We start from the raw sequence: 24,899 nt of genomic DNA, 5'->3' as shown, positions 1-24,899 counted from the left end.
TCAAAACCAAATATGATATTTCTAAAACTGTGATTTTATGGACGTCGTAGAAATTTGAATTTGCTCTCTTGAAAAGTAGCAAAAATGGACATATCAGCTTTTGGCAAAAGACCACTCAATTATATTTTTGTACCGTATAGGTATTTTACTTGGCGAGACGTTACTAAAATACAACTCAAAAAATTTGGAAAACAGAACGTGAACATCCGTGCCCATCCAAATTTCAAATACAAAGCAAATTTGGTCGTGCTGTATTTGATTTGGTAATCGATCTACTTGCATTCTCTGAATGAGAAGTTGCCTGGGCCAAGTACCGAATTTCTGAGATATCATTTCGAATATGCCAAGAAGATATTTTGGATACAATATGGTTGTGTGTCTCTTATAATTCTGGTTTTTCTTTAGTAAGCAGTGCCTTAAAGGAATTGTCTGATTTGTGTGATATTATTGGTCAAATTATATCTCTTTACGATCTTGATGTATTGATTTTATTATTTTTTAATTTCCGTACAACTTCTTTCCCATAATTCGTATTCTGCCATAGTTATCATTGTTTTAACTTTTGTTTAAGATTCGTTGTATTTAGTTAAATATTTCAGATGCTTTATGGATATTTTTTCGTCTACTTCCATAAACTGTCCACTTCATAATCATTTTTAGACAAGCGAAAACGGCGGGTTCGTTGGGAAAAATATTCATATGAGATTTTTTTTGCATAATTACATTCGTGAGATATTCCAGAATAAGGTTCAAGAAGTCGCCCACGTGAAAAGTGGGCCAAATTTTTTTAAAAATTTTTTTAATCAAATTGCAAAAATTAATATTTTTGGCCTGGAAAATTTTTTTGTAGGTTTCTTGGTCATTCTGGATAAAAAAGGTCTCGTATAATTTTTCTCTAAAGTTGATCGTTTTCGAGTTATAAGCAATTTAAAATTGAAAAAAAACGAATAATGGCGATTTTCAAGGCTTAATAACTCGGTTAAAAGTTATTATTATGAAAGTCAGAAAGTGACTAAATCAAAGTTTAATACCCCCCCTACAAGATCCCGAAGAAATTTTTGTCATTATTTTATTACTAAGCTGTTATTTTTAAGTAATAATATTGAGCGCCATGCACGTGGTAGGCGGCTGTAAATGTGGGTGCAAGTAAGATGCACAATTGGAGCATCTCTCTCGCACTCAGCATTTACGGCCGGCTACTACGTGCATGGCGCTCAATATTATTATTTAAAAAAACAGCTTAGTAATAAAATAATGACAAAAATTTCTTCGGGATCTTGTAGCGGAGGCATTAAACTTTGATTTAGTCACTTTCTGACTTTCATAATAATAACTTTTAACCGAGTTATTAAGCCTTGAAAATCGCCATTCTTCGTTTTTTTTTTTCAATTTTAAATTGCTTATAACTCGAAAACGATCAACTTTAGAGAAAAATTATAACAGATATGTTTTATCCAGAATGGTCCAAAAAACCTACAAAAAAATTGTCCGGGCCAAAAATATTGATTTTTGCGATTTGATTAGAAAAAATTGTTAAAAAAAATTTTGCCCACTTTTCACGTGGGCGACTTCTTGAACCTTATTCTGGGATGTCTCACGAATGTAATTATGCGAAAAAATCTCATGGGAATATTTTTCCCAACGAACCCGCCTTTTTTGGCCTTGTCTATTTGATCATGAAGTAAGTACATCTGAATTTTACTGTGTACGATTACATGTCTTCAATTATTAAAGATCTTGTCTGATATAATGATAACTATAATATACGCTCTGAGCTTCGCTGGTGGCGCTCCTAGCGGATTACTAATTCAACTTTCACCGGTAATTTTTAAATTTATTATTTAATTGTTATCGCTTAATACTTACAACGCAAAAAAGTAATTAAATTGTAATCGATTTTTTTAAGATTTGGCTAATCATTTTGACGTTCTATTGATAAAATATGAATTTCTTACTTCGGATACTTTCACAATTATCGTGTAGATGGCGCTAAGATTTTTAGATTAAATTATAATTACATATTACGCAACATTAAAAAAACTTAAATTCAGTATTTAAAAGGTAAGTATATTTAAGGTAAAAATATATACCACAGCTTTGACCAACTAATATTTTTTATAATTCATGTTTTTAATTTTAATTTTAAATTAATCACTTTGACATTTCTGTCAAATTTCCGGTAAACGTTTACAGACTTGCTACTACTGGCGCTCGCGAATTTGTAAATATCCCCTCTACGTACGAGCTCACAGCGTATACAGTCGGAAAAATGAAAGAATACCCATGAACGATCACATCAATCACTTATTTTGTATTTGCTATCTTTTTCTACAACAAACGTTTGCAATTTATAGAAAAAGACAGCAAATACAAAGTAAGTAATTGATGTGATCGTACATGGGTATTCTTTCATTTTTCCTACTGTAATTTTGTTTGGGAGGTTAGCCATTTTTTACCTGATATCTGAGTTTTAGACATTTTCTAATCTAATTTGCTTTTAGATTAGATAAAAACTACTAGATATTTTATAGCCACTGTTTTCTTCTTCTCTAAGTGTCTTGTCCTCTCAGAACATTGGCGATCAGTAGCATTTTTACCTTGTTCACAGCTGACCTAAATGATATCGTAGTGCGCTGTCCATACCACTGGCGCAGGCTCCTAAGCCAGGATGTTTTTCTGCCTCCAGGGCCTCGCTTTCCCTCTATATTTTCTTGGATAATTATTACATGTAACATTTCATATTTCGGATTTTTCGTCACGTGGACAAAGTACTAAAGTTTTCTTTTTTTATTATATTCACTACTTCTCTTTCTTTGTTTAACCGCTGCCACTTTACATCGATTATATTATACAAATAACATCTAACTTCTACTGGAGTCAAAAGAGCTAAGAACCCTATATCAGAGGAAATGCAGTTAAACAAAGAACTCGTGAGAGAGGAATGTATTCTCTGATGTTTTTCTGGATTCCGTCTCTTGTACACCGTCCGTAATGCATCCAAATTGGCTTATTTTAGATCTTCTACTTACTTACTTGTGATGACCATTTCATACTCCACAAACGTTGCACCAACTTATACAGGCCTAACTGATGGGTACCATAATATCCTCTTACCTTGTATTATGTTACTAAAAATAAAAAAAAAACATTTTATGAAGGACAAAATTTTGCACCAATTAGCTACATTACCAGATGATATTAGATTTGATTAATCCTGGTATTCTTTGTTATACCTGATATATATATACCTGGTTTACTGGTATACCTTGTTATACCTTTTTTTTGGACTGAGGTGGAACGCTCTTAGCAGACTAGGGAAGGAGTCCCTAGTACTGTTGGACCCGGACAGGAGAGGAGAACACCCTAGGGCGCACTAACCACAGTATGACTCATGCGTCCCGCATGTCCCCCATGACCAGCCGCCTACCAACTAAAACCACCCCCCTCTTCCGACCCGGAATATTCCTGGACGTGCTCCTTAAGGAGCGATGCATGTGGATATCCCGAGCTGTCTGAAAGAAAATAACCAGAAGCATTGGATCATTTAAGGGTCTATTTTCCAGCCTAAAGACGGTAGGACTAAATAGAGAAAAGTCTGATTCCTACACGGAGGAAGGTGGGCCAACCCCTGCCTGAAAACGGCAGGACTTGGGTGACTGTTCTGTAGTGTGGCGGATAAATGAGCCGTAGAAGAATTAGGGTCGTATTTCTCTGACGCGGATTATATTTTTTTATTATTTCTTATTTTGCTTTTTTTTATTTTTTTATTTTTTATATATTTTTTTATTTTATAACTATTGCATAAATCCGCCTCACTTATTCTGCTCCAGTCGTTCTTACTCGGATTTTCTCTTAATGATACCGGTTATAATGTCAATTATGGCCTCGAAATCTGCCTTGTTTCCGATCGCACAATTAATAATATTGTTAGGGCCGATGCCGCCAAACCTACTAAGAAGCCTGACCTGCTCGTGAGCAAAGACGCCGCACCGGAAAACGCAGTGTTCTGCGTCTTCCCTCACGCTGCAGGTCCGGCATAGGTCGTCGTCCGACTTCCCAATTCTGTGGGTGAATGCCCTGAATGATTCATGACCGGTCAAAAATTGCGTAAAGTAAAAATTTACTCTGTTGAACTTGCAAGCGTACCCTACGTTCGGGATCAGCCTTTTGGTCCACTGGGCTTTGGTAGATTCCGCCTCCCATTCCAGCTGCCAGTCCGCCAGGAGTTGTTGTCGTGCGGCCGATCTTACCTCGGGTAAGTGGCCGTGGTGGTGCTCATATAGGAACTGGCGTTCCTGATATAACCTTGTTATACCTGGTATACCTGGTATTAAGGGTTTGTTTTACTTTTTCTTCTAAACATAAATGCAGGGCATCCACAAAAGATGTTTTATATCGTACTGTAGACAAGTCGACGAAGCCCCACTTGAAATCTACAATTTACCTTTTTCTGAATGTAGGTCCTGTTGAACATTCTTTCCAAGAAAGTTCGACGCAGTCTTGTCACTCTCGTCTTTTTTGAAAACTTGCTCCCATATTCCAGATTCTGCATTCCCTATTCTTTACCCAAAATAATTTTCTTAACCTCAATGAAAATAACTCTGAAATGTTCTCATTAAGCGGATACAGCTTCTACATTTTCAATGTCGTACCTATTCTAAAATCTATGGAAGTACCCTCGGCTTTCAGTAAAAATAGAGATTCTCTCGTTTGTCCATCTTTTTCGTGATAAATTTTGTATTATTTTTAAAAATTTTGTGTTTCTATACCTATCAATCTTATTTATTTCTTGAACGAAACATACTATTAACGATATAATAATTATGATAAATCAAGATAAGCGGAAATTAACAAAAAGATCTGGAAATGATTGGAAATCTTTTCTTGAACCCAACCGCAATATCAGAATTGAAGTTAAGCATACCGAATATATGTATAAAAATCATACGTGGACTGCGGTACGTCTGTAATTTTTCTTCTTAAATCTTCAATCTCTACTCTCAAATAATATTAGGGAATTTTAGCACGGAATTTAAAAGGGCGATCTACTAAACGGATACCAGCTAAACAACATCAGATAGGTATGTAGATGACACCATATTATTTGCGAATAACTTGGAAGACTTATAAGTTCTTAAGAACAAAATCAGAAAGAATTGGTTCAGATGCAAAAGTGGACTTTTCCTCTAATTTGAGATAGGGAAAAATAAAGTTGTAAATTGTTTTTGTTAGTTTACTCAGAATTACATAAAGTGGAAATGTCCGGTTGTGAATCTAGGCACCTCAAATGAAGAATGGACTACCAACCACGATCTCAGAGAGGGCATCGCAAAAGCTAGTTCCAACTTTATAGTCCAGGGCGCATCTGTTTTGAGATGGACGTTGAGAGGTGATTAATATTTTTTTACAGAAATTGCTTGGAATTAACTCATGTAATAATAATTACGTTATCCTCCCACTCAAAAAGACCCGGAGCATTGATTAAATAATCAAAATGTCAAAAAATGAAGGAAAAATTAGATTTTCTTCTTAGTTTTGGTTCTAAAGTTGGACTGCCATAAAAGTTGCATAACTTAATTCCTACAATAAAGGATTAGTTAAATTTTTAAAAATTCTCACCCTTGTTGCAAAATAGCAATAATTGCGAAGAAACCATAAAAAACAAATATTCGCATTTTACGCCTTTCAACCATTTATGCTACACTTAAGACCTAAGATATAATAAAACAATACTGTAAATTTCATTAAGATTGATTTAATAGATTTTGCAAAATAAATTTTGTAATCCAGCTTTCGCAAAAAAATTCATTTTTTCATAATGTTGCAGGACTGAAAATAAAGCAGATAGCAAGTTGAATTTTTTTGCATATAGCAGAACACCCTACATTTAATTTGCAATTTGCAAAATTAAAATCGATTAACTACCACGGCGTCAGGAATTTTTTTAAATAAACATTAATTTTTGGTGCTACGCGCAAGACAGCGGTGTTCGATTCACACAAGTTGATTTCCACCAAAATTTCTTCCAATCTTTATCTAATGTATTATTTTCTTACTCTATATTTTGTTGTATTTTAATATTTTAATTCCACACAAATCAAACTAATTTGATTATTGTTTGTGAAATATTGTTTAAACAATTGCATATGTTTAAAAATAATACACTTTTATTGTCTAAGTTAAAATATAGAACAAAGTTTTAGCTAAAAATAGTGTTATTTCAAAGGACAGAGTATGTGTTTTTATTTTGCAATAAACAAATTTATTTATTTATATCGAAATGTACTAAAAATTAAAATTTATCAATCTTTATCAAAGGTCATTGGAATGCCAAATCAAAGCAAACTATCCGCTATCCTGCGCGTAGCACCAAAAATTAATGTTTATTTAAAAAATTCCTTACGCCGTGATAGTGAAACCGATTTTAATTTTGCAAATTGCAAATGAAAGGAACAGTATTCTTCTATATGCAAAAAAATTCAACTTGCTGTCTGCTTTATTTTCAGTCCTGCAACATTTTGAAAAAATGAATTTTTTTTTGCAAAAGCTGGATTGCAAAATTTATTTTGCAAAATCTATTGCACGGATCTTAATGGAATTAACAGTATTATTTTATTATATCATATAGTTTTTCTGGATGAAATATGAAGGTCTTAAATAAATCATAAGTGGTTGAAAAACGTAAAAGGCGAATACTTGTTTTTTATGTTTTTTTTTTGAAAATATTGCTATTTTGCAACAAGGGTGACATTTTTTAAAATTTTTAAATAATGCTATATTATCGGAAATTTACTTACGCAATTTTTATTTTAGTGCAACTTTTCTCGGAAATGAATACTTTTAGAGTTATAATCAAGAAACGAAGAAAAAAATCGAATTTTTCCTTAATTTTTTGACATTTTGATTATTTAAACAATGTTCCGGACCTTTTTGAGTGGGAAGATAACTCAATTATTATTATATGAGTTAATTCCAAGCAATTTTTGCAAAAAATATGAGCCACCTCTCAACGTCCAAATGTACTAATATTTTTACAGATGCCCCTGGTCTATTAACCGGATGGAGGCCTCATTTAAGAGCCACAATCTCTCTCTTGATGTAAAAATAAGACTATAGAATATAGAAAAATGGCACACTAGATTTAGAAAACTTAAAAAAAAACACCAGAAATGGCATAGAAATTTATAAGGAGAAGAGAATATAAGCGACTAGAGGAAAAGAAGGAGGCTTTGAAAAAACACATGACCATGACGGGCAAAAAGACTAGAGTATCTGATATTTAAAATATCGTTTTACTAACAATATAAAAGTACAATGGTTTTTTTTCGGCCTTGGTTTGGAACCCTTGAGCCACGTAATTAATTATCAATAATTTTTGTGTTGAGTAAATGTCTTGTTACTTTAGTGAAGTCGAGTTTATTGTCTTTAAGCCACGAAGGGGGTTCACAAATAGAATGTATTCTACTTTAGTGAAAAATACACTTTTCAAATATAGATAAAAATAAATTAAAATCAATACAAGCAAACTAAAGTCAAATCAAGATAAATATTTCTATATATTTTTATTTAATATACTTAAGTGTTTATCTCCAGAACAATGTGTATTTAAGATAAGTAAATTAAGACGAAAAATTCGTGGGATTCTATAGTGGCATGCATCTCTTTATGTCATTATCACAATGATAATAATTATTTTGCTAAGATAATACACATATTTTTTAAAGGGCGGTGTATATTGTTTACTGGCGTAAGTTTAGGACGCTGGGCTTCCTGGGCTTGAATTACATTAAAAACATTAAAGCTAGGATATGGTGATCTTTTACATTCACTACTAATTGCACCGATTTATAAGCATGTAAAAAATTAACAGTATTCTCTCTAAAGTCTCAAGATAATTTCATAATCTATCAATGTTACGGTGTCAGTTGTTAGTAGATTTTTAATAAAAAGTATAAAAACTAACTGTGTGCGCGAATATTAATGAAAATAATTTTTAAGCAACCACCCGTTTCAATTTACCGAACTTGTTCTACGAATAATAGTGTGAATAGAGTGAATAAGAAACAAGCTGAAAATGCGAGCATTATCATAACGAAAACTTTGTTTATTTACGTATTTTAATTCATAATATGGAAAATTGCTATTATGAAAAGTTGTTTAGAATTAAAAATTATGTTTTAATGTGCAATTATATCATTCTAATTTAAATGTTTTGAACTATAAAGGTACTTTACTCTTGATCGAAATTAATATTTTTTATATACCTCGTATAAATTAATAAAATTTGATATATCTTACATTCTAAATCTTAGACCAGGAAGAACTTTTTATGAAGAATAACTTTTCTTCGTCAAATTAAAAATAACATAGTTACAAATGAAAATGTTGTTGGTATCCATAATTTGAGAAAAATCTTCAAATATTTTTTTCCATTAGAAGGATGTAATTGCACATATAGTCGGTTCACTAAGCTCAGACACAACTGGCTGGTGATATTAGACTGTAATTTTTTTGTTTTTTGTCAATTTTACCAAAATTGGCAAACATTACTAACTATTTCGTAATTATTAACTATTTAGTAATTATTGTTTTTGCAAATTTTACCAAATTGGCAAAATTACTAACTAAAATCACTAGCCAGTTGTGTCTGAGTTTAGCGAACCGAATTTATCAGACCATAATTATTTATTCCAAATAACATTTCATATAGTTGGTTTGCTAAAGTCAGACACAACTGTCTAGTGATTTTAGTCAGTAATTTACCAGTTTGTCAAAAAAAAATAATTACTAAATAGTGAATAATTACTAAATAATTAGTAATCTTGCCAATTTTGGCAACATTTTCAAAAAACAAAAAAATTACCTACTAAAATCACTAGCCAGTTGTATTTGAGTTTACCGACCGACCAGCGAACCGACTATAATAACAATTTTCATTTCATAACAAATGGGACAGTCCATTTATCATTAGTTACTCCCATTAAAGGGGAGGCCGTATACTCGTATAAACCTTTTTAAAATTATTAATAAATTACTGCTTTCAAAATATACTCAAATTGTATTTTTGAACATCGTATTTATTCTATATAATAATTAAATTCACTATCAAATGTCATTGATATTTTATTAATACTTAAAATTTAAAATTTAGTTTGACATTCACGAAGTGTCAAACTCAAATAATGTAAATAACCTATGCTTTGCTTAACAAATTCAGAATAAAAAACTAGCCTACTTACTAGCAACGATTTCAGCTGACGTTTAGTGTGTCGGAAGAAAATAAAAGGATTGTGACGTCACATTTTAAAATTTGAGATCGATTATCTCGGAGACGGTTAGAGATAATGAAATGCCGTTTTCAGATTTGGATTCAGAAGATAAAACTACATGAAAATCCATCGATAAATCTGCTCTAAGTAGTGGAGGAGCGGCAACGCAATAACACACAGATTTTGCGAATTTATAAACGAAAAGTTTTCATTGAAAAAATGAGTAAAAAGGTAAAGGAACAAAAATTTATTTCTTGATATCCCACAAAACTGATTATTAATAAAATCTTCTTCTTCCTCTTCTTTTTGTGTAGACATGTCTGTCTGTTTTTCAATGTGCCTCCAGTAAGTTGTCATTCCATCTTTTTCGTGGTCTTCCCACTGATCGTCTTCCTATTGGGGAACCGTCTCTCGCCGTCCTTACTACTCTATTTGTTGTCATTCGGCTTATGTGGTCGTTCCATTCTACTCTTCTGTTTGTCACCCAGTTATTAATGTTGTCCACCTTAATATTGTTCTAAAGCTATTTCTCTGTGGCATTTATGTAATTTACTATTCTAATTGGGAAATAAGCCACAATTTGACTTGAAAAACGATTTTATTGACGTTTCGACTTCCACCTCGGACGTATTTTGATAACGACGTCCAAGGTGGAAGTCGAATTGGGCAAAATGAAAAAAAAATGAACTTGGCAGCAGTAGGAAGACTCAGTAATGTGTTAGAAAACAAAAAGTTACCAATTAGAAAATAAAGAAAAGGGTATTCACCAGCTGTATTCTACCAGTTATGACTTATGGAATGGAGACCGTGACACACAGAGTTATCAGCGAATATATTAATATTCCGGTTGGTGGATGGCGGAATTAATTTAATCCTAGAAATAAATGTTACACAACGAACGGTAAATATTTTATTTATTGTGGTAACGAAAATGTGTTTCGCTTAAGACACTCGGAAGAAGGGTCGATTGTTAGTGAGAGCGTTGGGTGCGGTCCGACGCGTTTGCCTGCTGAGCTGTTACTGAATAGAAAAACCACAACGATTACTGTTATTTTTCTTCCCTCTGACCAGATGACTGAGCAATAAATCATTTATTATGTCTGGTGTATACTTTCGCCGTTACAACAAAAAACACTCTCGAATGCATAGTGAGTTGTTGACACAAACGTCTGATATGGTAACTAATTTATGTGGGTGAGAAAGACAGATGGTGGACAGGGTAAAGCCATGTCTCTCTTAACATTTGTATTTGAATGTGCATTTCGAATGACTAACGTCGTTTCGATTTTGAGAAAAAATAATAAAATAAAATTAGCAGAAATAGTAATTATAGCGTAATGCTATACCGGGTGTCCACTTACATTTTTCCCCATTTTAACTGCCTATAACTTCTAAACGGCTCAAGATAAAAATATGCGGTTTTCACTGAAATGTTTTATTTTAGTAAAAGTTTTTTCTGAGTGGATTTAATTTTTTATATCGCTTTCAAATACGAAATAAAATATGGCGGATTTTTGAAAAAAACGTTGTTGACTTTTTTTAATGGAACACCCAGTATATTCTTGTGTAAATTGAAAGAAAGGTCATTCACCTATGTAGCGATATAAAGTTTTTCAAAATCGGTTGTCAAATCACTGAGTAATTAATTTTTAAAATGTGAGGTGCAACGTGGATATCACATACCTAAATAACATAACTAACCAAGTTACGTGATTTCCAGATTGCATCTTTCATTTTAAAAATTAATTGCTAAGTCATTTGACAACCGATTTTAAAAAATTTTATTTCACTGGATAGATAAATGACCGTTTTTTCAAGTTTTTAGGTAAGTGATCATTTTTATATCGCTTTTAAATTAAAAATGGCGGATTTAAAAAAAAACGTTGTTAACTTTTTTTATTAAAACACCCAGTATTTTTTTTGTATCTTGAAAAAACGGTCATTTACCTATCCAGCAATATAAAATTTTTTAAAATCGGTTGCTAAATGACTGAACAATTAATTTTTAAAATAATTTTTAAAATGAGAGATGCAATGTGGAAATCATTTTTTTTTTAACCCGACCTGTGGGAATGTCCACCCTCTCGAAAAAGTACATTCGGGTGTAACAATTCATTGGGGCGAGGTGTTTTGACCCGAGTGTAAACAGGGATCACCCCACCTCGCTCCAATGCCCCAGGCCATCCCTTTCCCCCCCATAGCACGCTGATGCGCGATGAGGGCACAACTATCGTAGCCAAATGCTCTTCACAATGGAATCCTGGGTAATAAGATTCCATGTGGTACCCTAATCGAATGCAAAAATCTTAGGCTCAGCGTGATGCGCTCTATGCCTTTATCGTCTTACTTACTTAACCGCGGTACTAAATATTGCTTGCTTGGGCCCCAAGTCATTGTGCTGAGCCCTATTGGGCTCTGCCCAATGACTTGTTGCTCGAGTTTTTTATGTGTTTTTTTTGTTTTATTATATTTTTTTGGGGGCTTACGCCATTTTATTTTTTATATATATTTTTTTGGGGGCTTGCGCCCTTCTATGATTTTCTATAATTGTCTTACCTTGAAGGTGATCGTGGTGTTGGATCTTCGTGTGTAACGCTATCTTCGGCACTTGTTTTCGAGCTACGAACTGACTACTATCACTTTTCACTTTTGTTCACTTTATTCCACTATTTGCTGTTTCGGTCTTTTGTGCTTCCATCGGTGGAACTCATCATGCAATGTGGAAATCACATAACATAATATCATTTTGCTCAGTTATGTTATTTAGGTATGTGATATCCACGTTGCACCCCTCATTTTAAAAATTAATTACTCAGTGATTTGACAATCGATTTTGAAAAACTTTATATCGCTGGATAGGTGAATGACCTTTCTTTCAATTTACAAAAAAATATACTGGGTGTTTCATTAAAAAAAAGTCAACAACGTTTTTTTCAAAAATCCGCCATTTTTTTTTCATATTTGAAAGCGATATAAAAAATTAAATCCATTCATACAAAACTTTTACTAAAATAAAACATTTCAGCGAAACCCGCATATTTCTATCTTGAGCCGTTTAGAAGTTATAGGCAGTTAAAATGGGGGAAAATATAAGTGGACACCCGGTATTAAGAACAACACAGAGAGCCATCGAACGAGCTTTGTTGGGAGTATCTCTGAGAGAACATCTACCAAACGAAGACGTGCGAAGCAGGACGAAGGTGGAAGATGTAATTGTAAGAATTGCTCAAATGAAATGGAACTAGGTAGGACACGTGGCACGGCAAAACAACGACAGGTGGACGAGAAACATTTTACATTGATGACCACGCGAACACAGTCGTTGTAGAGGAAGACCACAAAAACGATGAATAGATGACATCAAAGCTAAAGTAGGGAGAAACTGGCACCAAATAGCAAATAGCACAAAACAGAGAAGAGTGGAGAGCTCGTGGGGAGATCTCTGTCCAGGAGTTTATGCAAACACGCTGAAGAAGAAATGAAATAACCTCCCAATCTCGAAGGCTACGTAATGTTACATTTAGGTCCAATTAAATAATTATTAAAACTATTTTAAAACAAGTCCCTAATCTTTTGGGATATTTTGCTCAGGGCACCCATCCATTTGAAGTCTTTCTACTTCATCTGGAGTTATTTAGCAGAACATTTGGTACATTATTTATTGTAAATTGTATACAGTCGAAAAAATGAAAGAATACCCATGAAGGATCACATCAATCACATATTATTCAGATTATTAATAATCTATCTCTCTCGTTTGTTATTTATGAAAAAGAAACAACAAATACAAAATATGTGATTGATGTGATCGTCCATGGGTATTCTTTCATTTTTCCGACTGTATATGTTCATTCGTTAAGTGTGGAAACGGTCTATTATCTCATGACTTAATTATTTTCAAAGTTTAAGCTCTGACAGATCGATTTTTATTTTTATTATGATTTTTTGACCATAATAGTGACGTCATCAATTTAGCCGTGATGACGTCATCGAGGATTTTTTTAAATAGGAATAGGGGTCGTGTGGTAGCTGATTTGAAAGGTGATTCAATTCTCTATTCAGTAATATAAACATTAACATTATTTCAAAAATGAATATCCATTTTAAATTTCGTTGCAACACGAAACTACAGCCGCATCGTTATTCCAGTTCAATCAGAGAGTGCAGCAAGCACCTCTACCGGTTTCGAAACTTATTAGTCTCTCATCAGGAGGCACATATGCTGCTCTCTCTGACCCAACTAGGACAAACCCCGGCGTGCAGTCACGGATTGCAACGAACGAAATGGCACGGATGCCCTAGCGGCAACTGCTATTAAAAAAACTAAGTTTTCAATCTAATAGCACATAAAACAACATCCGAAAATGTTATTCTACACCCTACCAGACTGAAAACAATGGGAACCTTCTCTGGTAACACCTCTGAGGCTTCTACAATTTGCAAGCCATAACAGATGCTGAGACTAAGGAAGATGCGGGAATTTTACAATGTATAATTCACGTCCCATCTGCTCAGCGCGGTAAAGTTCCAACGAGAATGGTTTCCTTCGTACTCCCATCGGAGTAAACATGTAAATAAAAAATGAATAACCATTTTCCATTTCGTTGCAACACGAAACTACAGCCGCATCATTATTCCAGTTCAATCAGAGCAAGCACCTCTACCGGTTTCGAAACTTAGTAGTCTCTCATCAGGAGGCACATATGCTGCTCTCTCTGACCCAACTAGGACAAACCCAAGTTTTTTTGTATATTGATTTGTAAATATTTATTAGAAGTTAGCTTTCACGCAAGGTGGTTTCTCCTTAATGAGTTTTTCCATGAAGAATTAAAGACATTTGTAAATAAGTGAAAGGAACATTTATTTAGGATTATAACTTTAAAAAGATTGTTTTGTTATTACGGGAAAGGTAAAACCACAGGTAACTATAATTATTAGTCTTTAGAAAAATTAATGGTAGAATGATTTGGAATTTTAAATCTGTTTGTGTAAGAACAAGAATATTTAGATAATTTCCAAAAAGTGATTAAGTTGAGTAGAAATATTGTTTGAAAGAATGACTGGGTTTTTTCGAATGAAAAAGAGTAAGGTGGAGAGAGAAATGTTTCTGATTGGCTTGGCAATTTGGAATGGGGAAAGAGAGGTTTGAATGTTGAGACAGTTTTGGAAAAGAAAGATCATTGTGTTACCGGCATCCGAAAGGAGTAGTCAAAAGTTTTCGTGAGTAGTTCAGAAGCAAGTATTAGTGGTGGTTTTGATAGTGAGAGTAGCTGAAAAGTGGAACGAGAGACAAATCATATCGAGAAGAAATATCTCTTTGATTCTGTAAAGTCCAAGAGAGTAAGTTACAAGAATTATCGTTATTAAAATTATTTGTGACACCAAGGGAGCGTTCAAGTATTAGGTAACGCAATTTTTGAACATTTTTGACCCCCCTCCCCCCATGTAACGCACCGTAACGTTTTTCTGGACCCCTCTCCCCCTACCGAAACGTTACGTAACACCCAAGTGACCATTTGAACCTAAATGGAAAACTAGGTTGCGAAAAGTACCGGAAACTCGGTAAAAGAACTTTGTTATTATTTTAATCTCATTTGAGGTAATAATAAAAGCTTACAATCATCATCCAGCCTCAAATGTCCACTGCTGAACATAGGCCTCCTCCCCTCGTTTCCAACCACGTCTATCCTGCGCAGCTCTCATCCAGTTTTTATTTAGCTTTCTTACGTCGTCAGTCCATCTTGTGGGCGGTCGACCAACGCTTCGCTTGTCTTCTCTTAACCTCCATTCTAATAACCTTTTTGTCCATCGCCCATCTGTCATTCTAGCTATGTGTCCTGCCTATCTCCACTTCAACCTGGCTATCCTTTCGATGACGTCAGTCACCTTTGTTCTTCTCCTGATTTCTCCGTTTTTGATTTTGTCTTGCAGAGTTATTCCTAACATTGACCGCTCCATTCTTCTCTGCTTTAGTCTTAGTTTGGTAGCCGAGGCTTTAGTTAAGGTAAGTGTTTCTGGTCCGTACGTCAAGACTGGGAGGACTCACTGATCAAATACTTTTCTCTTTAGGCATGTGGACAACTCACTTTTAAAAGTTTCTCTCAGTTTTCCAAATACTGCCACCCAAGAACGATTCTTCTATTCAGTTCATGTGTCTGGTTATCCCTGCTAATAGTAATTTCATGTCCCATGATATGAAATATGTTCAAAACTTACAATAATAATCCTTCATTACTAATTTTACATTTATATTTTCCCTACTTGGCCCCATCCTTATATACATTTTTGGCTTCATCCTTTATTGTTCTTCTCATGCATTTTTCTATTTTATCTTTTTTAATAAAAGCTTAAAATAAAATAACATATTTATTATTTCAACATTTTATTTTGCTTAGTAAAAATTTTTGTATAACGAATAATATACGATGTTGCCAGTAGTTTCGGAAAAATAGTGAAAAAAATGTGTAAAACTTTTTGTTCTTCAACGCCCTGTATTGTGAAAAAGCATGCCGTAAGAAAAATGAATTAGTAAGCAAACCCCAATTATTTTTCAATTTTTCACCTATCCTAGAGACCGTGTTACCTTTTTCTGAAACACCCTGTATATATAAGAAGGCACTTATGGAATAAAATTATTTCTGTCCTTGTTTGAAACAATTTTAAAAAACGCTGAGACCCGTAGATTTTCATATATCAAAATGTGTGCTTTTTAAACATAAATTTAAATGTACAGGGTGATTCACGCAAGCATACCGTAGTCCATAAGCTTTATTTTCAGTGGAACACCCTGTGTAGTTTTATATTTTTAAAAGCTGCTTAACAATCTGATTTCATGGTCTTTATGAATAATACAGGGTGATCATTTAAAATTATAATGTATGGAAACCACTTATGGAATAAAATTGCTTGTGTCATGTGTCATATGTCAATAAAAACGCTAGGATACGTCAACTTTTAAATTCAACTATTTACTATTTAAACATAAATTTGAATATACAGGGTGATTCACTCAAGTCTAGCATAGTCCATTATCTTTAATTTTAATTAAACACCCTGTATATTTTGTTTCTAGAAGCTGCTTAACAACCTCATCTCAAAAATGTGTATTATGTAGGATCCATTATGAATAATGCAAGTGAAATTTTGAAATTATGTATAATTTTCGTCAAGATATTTCACATAAAACTTTTTTTTTATTGGCATAGACTTTATGTCAATCAGTCAGTCACAACATAACTACATAACAACACATAAAACTTTGAAATTAATAATTCAGGAATCACACCTTAAAATAAGGGTATTATTTTTTTAAATATCTATCAATTTTCTAAACTAAGTATCAATATAGTGGGTTTTGTATTTAATGTTTTTTATTTAAAGACATTTTTAAATCATTTAACCGCATTTGCGGTAATAATAAAAACTTTTTAGACTTTTTGAGGTAATGATAAAAACGACATTTAATTAATTAAAATATTAATTAATTCACTTTAACAACACTGACAAGAGCAATACATACGTTTCTCTGTATTACGTATTTACAGAATACTGAGAAAACTAGACTGCAATAAATGGGGACTTCATAAAAACAATACACAAACGATTTATGACTCTCTTGAAATTTCTTTGGTCTGAATCCCATCTGTAACTGTATCTTTTCAGCTTTTGTTCTCCAAAAAGGTCAATTATTGCAAACATCTTGATCTGGTGACAAATTTTAAGATTTTTCACTTGAATAGATACTATATTGTCCTATTGTAGTTGTAGAAGGGCCGGAACATGAGCGGATCATAAGGGGCAATATAATACAATCTAGGGGTTCTCTGTAAAATATAAACGAAAGTTGCAAAGTTAAGAGATTTTGATGTAGTCTTTTTTATTTACATAAGTTAAAAAACAATGTTACGTAACGCGCTATTCGAACCCCCTCCCCCCCATGTAACGCACTGTAACATTTTACAAGACCCCCCTCCCCCCAAGCTGCGTTACGTAATACTTGAACGCTCCCCAAGTAAAAAAGATACTTGGGTCTCAGGAGATTATTGCTGAGACAAAGAGAGGAGAGAGTTTTGGAGTTATTGAACGAGTACTGGCAAAAAGAGGCCTGGCTTGTGTTTTGGAGCAATAGTGGCTGGTATCCTGCTGGATTGTTTGCTGAGAAAGGAGAGGGCTTTGATTGGTAGCCTAACATAATCAACAAGGAGGAGCTGTTTGGGTCAAGAGGAGACATCATTGTGTGTGAATCAAAAAGGTCAGTCAATAACCTATGTGATAGATTTTCTTTATAATCCGAAGTTAATTTTTTTACGTAAAAGCATATGCATTTAAGATTCCAACATTTCAAAAATTTAATAGGAAGTATAAGTAATTTTGCGAATACCAAATTTGTTCATTTAGCTTGTTTTATTAATGGTATCAAGAACAAAGCGATAAATATTTTTTTGAATTAGAGTAATCTATATGATAAAGGTTTCATTTGGACAATTATGCCCACAGAATTTAATTGATAAATTTACAGAGCATTGCTTTTGATAATAAAGGTATTTGTATGTGTTTATTTATGGTATTTCTATTAATTTCCTTTTCCTATTTTTATCCCGATAAGGATCAACTAAGAGATACTGAAGCCACGAGAAAGGATAAGTATAACCTAAGATAATTTAATTATTTTTTTTATGACACAAAGGCACCCTGAGAATTTTTATTAATTTTTATGTAAGATTTGCGACAATTAAATAATTAATCAAATAAACAATAATTAATATCAAAGTAATAGAAAGCAGATCACAACAATATATAATTTATTTAACTCAAAATACATTTTACTGCTGACAGAAAAGAGAAAAAAAATGTTTATTTCACAAATAAACATTGCTTTTCGCTTAAACCGCGAGCAGTCGCGCCGTTAGAAAAAATCTAACATTTTATCCTTTTTCGAGATAACTTGATGAAACATTTTGCAACATAACTTTCCACTCGTAAGTGCCTCGAGGAAGGGTGTAGTGATGCGTAGGATTTTTTTCTTCTTTTTCTTCTTTTTTTTTGGATTGTATGGCTTTGGTGATAAAAAAAATAGCTTTAATAATTATTAGAAATAATATTTCTAACATTACAAGTAAATAAAAATACTATAACATAAAGATTTGTTGTAAATTCGCGTCTAAATTCGTATTGTTAGATCAAATCTAACGCGCGATCGATTACGTGACAGAATAAAGCGCGACTGTACCCGGGTTAAATTTTGTTTGACATTTAATTTAAGCGAAAAGCAATGTTTGTGTATAAAATAAACATTTTTTTGTATTATGTGGCATCAGTAAAATGTATTTTGAGATAAATTACATACAATCTTCTTTTTGCGTCAATTATTTTAATTCAAAAATTATTTTTTGGCCACCGTGTATAAATAATGATGTTAATGTTTATATTACTGAATAGAGAAATGAACCACCTTTTAAATAAGCTACCACACGACCCCTATTCCCATTTAAAAAAATCATCGATGACGTCATTACGCCCAAATCGATGACGTCACTATTATGGGATATACGTCGAAAAATCATAATTTAGGTCTCTGAAAATAATTAGGTCATGAGATAATCGACCGTTTCCACACTTTATGAATGCACTGTATTCCTTAATCTTAATAAATACAAATTCATTTTTTTTTAGATTCGAAGAAAAGAAGACATAAATTTAATGGAAAATTGGTCACAAGATCAATAGAAACATATAAACAATTACCGGATGATAAAATAGACTCAAAATGCAGGTCGTCATCAACTGAAGAACCAAGTTTAATTGCTACAAAAACATCAACCGAAATTGAAAAACGAAGAAAGAAAATATTAAGAAAATTTGATGAAGGAGTTGCGAATATGAAAATGGATAAATTTATTAAGGACGACGACACTGATGTTATTGATGATGATATTGGTGGTGAAATAGATAATATTGAATATACGAGTACTAACAATAATATAGAACCAACAGATGGATTGCAGGTATTTTAAAATAGTATTTATTTTTAATCACTAAAAATAATGTTTCCGATTATTTGTTCATATAACTTTTTAAATTGCTTATGCTAGAAAACATTAAATGCGTTCGGACGACCATTCACAAAGGCTGACTGCCAGTACAAAGCAGCGTAGTGGTTGCATCCAGCGCCCAAACCAGACGGGCCACTCTGCAGCGCTACTCTGTGGATCCAAAAAGCAGCTTCCGATGATTTACCGTGGGTTCTTATGTGAAGTGACCGTCGAACCCCAGACGAGCGAGTGTAGCCGGCCACAGTCGACGAGCTTCACAAACGTTATTCAGACGGACCACTTTTGTAGCTGCCGCAGATGTTTACGAGAATTTATAGGGTATAACACCTAAAATGAATTTCAATTCGGAACGGTTTTTGATTGAAGTGCAAAACAGACCGGATATAATAGTGATACAAGAACCCGAGGGCATATTTATAGGGCACTAAAAGGAAAACCGTGTGACGTCATCTTTGAATTATTTGTTTCTGATTGAAGAAGGTAGCCCTATCGAAAAGAATAAATCCCATGAGCAATGTTTTCTCTATTTATATTTACCTACATTTTATTATACATTGGAAGCATTTGAACTGAACAAAACAAATAGGTACTCACAATCTAGAAAACTCGAGTATTTTGCGCATATTTGTAGACATCCGGAAAAATATAGCATTCTACATCTAATTATGCAGGGTAAAATATTAGGCAAAAGAAGTCGAGGAAGAAGAAGAACATCTTTGTTAAGAAATTTGAGGCAATGGTTTGGTCACACTTCGGAATCGCTCTTCAGATCTGCTGCGAATAAAGTTATGATAGCCGACATGATCGCTAACGATCGATAAACGGACCCGTGTTGAGCTGGCCCCCCCACTTGCAAAAATTAAAAAACAAATAGCCCTGATTTATGAGCTATTTATGAGATCTCATATTCCGCAAACTAAAAATTTTGAGCTCGTTCCACTGAGCAGGAATTTAATACCCTAGTGGGGGGGGGGGCTGAGTCAGGGGGGCTACTTAAAAATAGGAATATTGAATCGGTTTTTGCGGCAGAATTACGAGCTACTTATGAGCTCTTGAAATTATATAGTTTCGATTTTTGAGCTCATCCCCTTCACCCCCAAACAACCCTTTAATTGATTTAACTTAAGAGAAAGATGCTGAGAAAACTTAAAATATATCGTATTGCGAATATAATTCCTATAGCTTATATACTCTAAGAATAAACTATTAAATCAAGAGCATTTCGATTATTGAACTACAACCCCTTCGCCAGAAAACCACCCTATCTTCCCGGCTTAAGAGAAAGTTGTACTTAAAATGCGTTAAACTAATTATTTGGCGACTACATATCTTTTAATAATTTATAAGCTTCCAAATTACGCGCATTTAGATCAGTAAATTGCAATTTATTTTGTATAGTGCAGTCACTGAAGGTAAAAATAAACGATTACCTTCAATTTCGGTGAACCTTCATCGATTTTCACGAAAATTGGTCAGTGGTTAGAGGATACGTCAAGAAACAAAGGTGACATGGTACCACCTTGCGCCTTTACCCTGAGGGTGGATACCGCCCCTTCTCGTGGGTGAAAATTATTTTATAAAAAATAACTGCACAAATCAATAAAAGAACAAATTAAAAGCAAAATTTATTATATAAAGTTAATAAAATAAGTAAATACTTTTTAAGTTATTAAAGATCAAAGATTTTAATTATTTGTGAAAAAAAAATGCATGTTTTGAAGAGGTTTTTTGTAAATCACTAAAAAACTGTAAGTTTTTACAAAAAAGTTAATAGTAGTTTAATTCGTATAGCTTATATTCTAAAAATAAACTCTAAAATCACGCGCCTTTCGATTATTGAACTACAACCCCTTCGCAAGAAAACCATCCCATATTCCCGGCTTAAGAGAGGGTTGTACTTAAAATAATTTAAATTAATTATTTGTCGACTATATAGGGTGAGGCAGATAACTGGCCTATTAGAAATATCTCGAGAACTAAAGGCAACAGAATCATGAAAATTGGAATAAAGGAGTTTTGAGGGATGATCTATTAAATGAAAATATTTTCATCTCTTTGCAACTTCCGCTTATACCGGAAGTTGCTTATAACTTGGGTTTTTTAAATAGGACACCCTGTATATTTTTACATTTTTGGATTCTCCTTAATATCTTCTTTCTTAAAATATGAGATTTTGTAATATTATACAGGGTATTGTAAAAGATATTTACGTTTTTTTATTAATTTCGCAGCAATATTCACACCCTGTAGAATTGTAATAATTTGACATTAAAAACTCTGCTTACGTTCAAGTGATTTTTAATATAGTCTATTATTGTTAAGAATTATTAGTATAGCTAATTTTGAAATTTTAGTATACAGGGTTGGTCGAAACTCGGAATGAATATTTTCTGAGTTTTCTTAAATAGAACACCCTGTATTTTATTATTGTAATGAAATTATATTTTATAGTACTTTTTTATTTTATAAGTATTCCCTATACCTAACTGCTTTAATTTGTGAGTTATGGGTTATTCAAGCTAAACATTAATTGCAACAAAAAATACGTAATATTTTATTACGTTGGCCGTGAAAATATTCAATCACAAATAATTTTTCAGAAATAAATACATATTAATCCAGACTGATCCTTAAAATTACCAATAATGGTTCAGCTATCAAAATACCTAAGTAGTTAAGATTGTTGGTGCGACTAACAATTAAGCACAAATTAAAGCAGTTAGGTATAGGGAATGCTTAAGAAATAAAAAAGTACCATAAATTATCATTTCATTACAATACTAAAATAGAGGGTGTTCTATTTAAGAAAACTCAGAAAATACTCATTCCGAGTTTCGACCTACCCTGTATACTAAAATTAAAAATTTAGCTGTACTAATGATTTTTAACAATAGTAGACTATATTAAAAATCATTTGAACGTAAGTAGAGTTTTAGTTGTCAAACTACTACAATTCTACAGGGTGTGAATATTGCTACGAAATTAATAAAAAAACGTAATTATCTTTTAAAACACCCTGTATAACATTACAAATCCTGTATTCCAATTTTCATGATTCTGTTACCTTTAGTTCTCGAGATATTTCTAATAGGCCAGTTATCTGCCTCACCCTGTATATTGTTTAATAATTTATGAGCTCGCAAAATAGACGCATCTTAATTATTGAATTGCCATTTTCTTTCTATAGTGCAGTCACTGAAGGTAAAAATCAACTATGACCTTCGATTTCGGTAAATCTCCATTCATTTTCACGAAAATTGGTGAGCGGATTTTGATACTATCAACTTTTTCTGGATCTTATTTTTCATAGGTATTTCTAAGTACTTTGACAAGTATTTAGTACCTAAGTGTTATAAAATGCATCTCTTTCCCGTTATTTAAGCTTGAACCCTTAGATTTGAACAGTCGCGGAAACAAATATACATGTAATTACCAATAACTTACTTTAAATTAACATTAAAAGGTTTTTCAAGTAAGCAATTTATTATATTTTTTATTAGCTTCAATTTTAGTGATGAAAACTTTTTTGTAAAAACTTACAGTTTTTGAGTCATTTATGAAAAATCGCTGTAAAGCATGCATTTTCTTTCCAAAAATTAAAATATTTGATCTTTAATAATTCAAAAAGTATTGATTTATTTAAATCACATTATATAACAAATTTTGCTTACAATTTGTTCCTCTCTCGATTTGTGGGGTTATCTTTAATAAAGTAACTTTCACTCCCGAGAAGGGGTGACATATACCCCAGGCTAAAACCCCAAGTTGTTATTGTCAATTCGTGAAAATAAATGGCGATTTACCGAAATCGAAGGTAATAGATGATTTTTACCTTCAGTGACTGCACTATAGAAAGAAAATGGCAATTCAATAATTGAGATGCGTATATTTTGCAAGCTCATAAATTATTAAACGATATGTAGTCGCCAAATAATTAATTTAAATTATTTTAAGAACAACTCTCTCTTAAGCCAGGAATATGGGGTCGTTTTCTTGCTAAGGGGTTGTAGCTCTATAATCGAAAGACGCGTGATTTAAGAGTTTATTCTTAGAATATAAGCTATACGAATTAAACTACTATTAAATTTTTTGTAAAAACTTAAAGTTTTTCAGTGATTTACAAAAAACCTCTCCAAAACATGCATTTTTTTCACAAATAATTGATCTTTGATCTTTAATAACTTAAAAAGTATTGACTTATTTTATTAACTTTATATAATGAATTTTGCTTTTAATTTGTTCTTTTATTGATTTGTGCATTTATTTTTTATAAAATAATTTTCACCCCCGAGAAGGGGCGGTATCCACCCTCAGGGTAAAGGCGCAAGGTGGTACCATGTCACCTTTGTTTCTTGACGTATCCTCTAACTACTGACCAATTTTCGTGAAAATCGATGAAGATTCACCGAATTTGAAGGTAATCGTTGATTTTTACCTTCAGTGACTGCACTATACAAAATAAATTGCAATTTACTGATCTAAATGCGCGTAATTTGGAAGGTTATAAATTATTAAATGATATGTAGTCGCCAAATAATTAGTTTAATGCATTTTAAGTACAACTTTCTCTTAAGCCGGGAAGATAGGGTGGTTTTCTTGCGAAGGGGTTGTAGCTCAATAACCGAAATGCTCTTGATTTAATAGTTTATTCTTAGAGTATATAAGCTATATGAATTATATCCGCAATACGATATATTTTAAGTTTTCTCAGCATCTTTCTCTTAAGTTAAATCAATTAAAGGGTTGTTTGGGGGTGAAGGGGATGAGCTCAAAAATCGAAAGTATATAATTTCAAGAGCTCATAAATAGCTCGTAAGTCTGCCGCAAAAACCGATTCAATATTCATATTTTTAAGTAGTGGGGGGGGGGCTGACTCAGGTATTAAATTCCTGCTCAGTGGAACGAGCTCAAAATTTTTAGTTTGCGGAATATGAGAGCTCATAAATAGCTCATAAATCAGGGCTATTTGTTTTTTAATTTTTGCAAGTGGGGGGGGGCAGCTCAACACTGGTGATAAACAGACATAGCACCCGAAGAAGAAGACTCACAATCTTGTTTATTTATTTATGTTAAATAGTGGGGTCCCATCCTAGGTCAAAAAAGGCTTTATTGTTTGTTGTTGAAAAAAAAATGATAAGATATCAGTCAAAAGGGGGTTGCAAGCTAACATGTTTTTCACTTTCACTCGGTTGTCAGGTTGTATCAAACTATTTTACGCCTGTAGGATACCAGATGTACTGGTTGATTTTTATGTGCTTCTTTCTGTGATATAGCTGTTTTTGTCTGGTTCTTCTTAATTCCATGTATGGAGTTTATTGGTATTTTTTCAAGAGCGTTGAAATTTTATAAAATATTTAAAACTATGGACATTACAAACACTAATTTTGACGAACACATTTTTTAAAAAAATATTAGCCGGCAAGTTTTTAATCATTTGATTAAACTTACTGTTTTTTCTCACCCATTAAATTAAACGCCGCACCCTTCCAAACGATCCACTTCGCAGCGTAGTCGCCGGCGCTAGAAAATCGCCTGTCTCAGCCACTCTGTGGATCCACAGAGTAGCGCTGCAGAGTGG

The 24,899-nt window shown here is 33.0% G+C and overlaps 1 protein-coding gene across 9 annotated transcripts in view; it reads left to right on the top strand.

The window, feature by feature from the left end:
* Nucleotides 1–24,899, top strand: part of LOC114343928 (uncharacterized) — a 215,803-nt gene that overhangs the window by 5,770 nt on the left and 185,134 nt on the right. For all 9 annotated transcript variants that reach the window (XR_007696454.1, XM_050643896.1, XM_050643899.1 and 6 more), the window contains exon 2: nt 18,942–19,273. Coding sequence is in view for 8 of the 9 variants with exons in the window: in XM_050643896.1 (XP_050499853.1) it covers nt 18,942–19,273 (332 nt within the window). In the remaining variant the exon portion in view is untranslated. The remainder of the gene's footprint in view (nt 1–18,941; nt 19,274–24,899) is intronic.

This window comes from Diabrotica virgifera, chromosome 2 (genome assembly GCF_917563875.1).
Source record: "Diabrotica virgifera virgifera chromosome 2, PGI_DIABVI_V3a".
In the NCBI taxonomy this organism is placed as follows: Eukaryota; Metazoa; Arthropoda; class Insecta; order Coleoptera; family Chrysomelidae; genus Diabrotica; species Diabrotica virgifera.
Note: the sequence above shows the minus strand (reverse complement) of the source record. Positions and strands in the feature narration are given on the sequence as shown.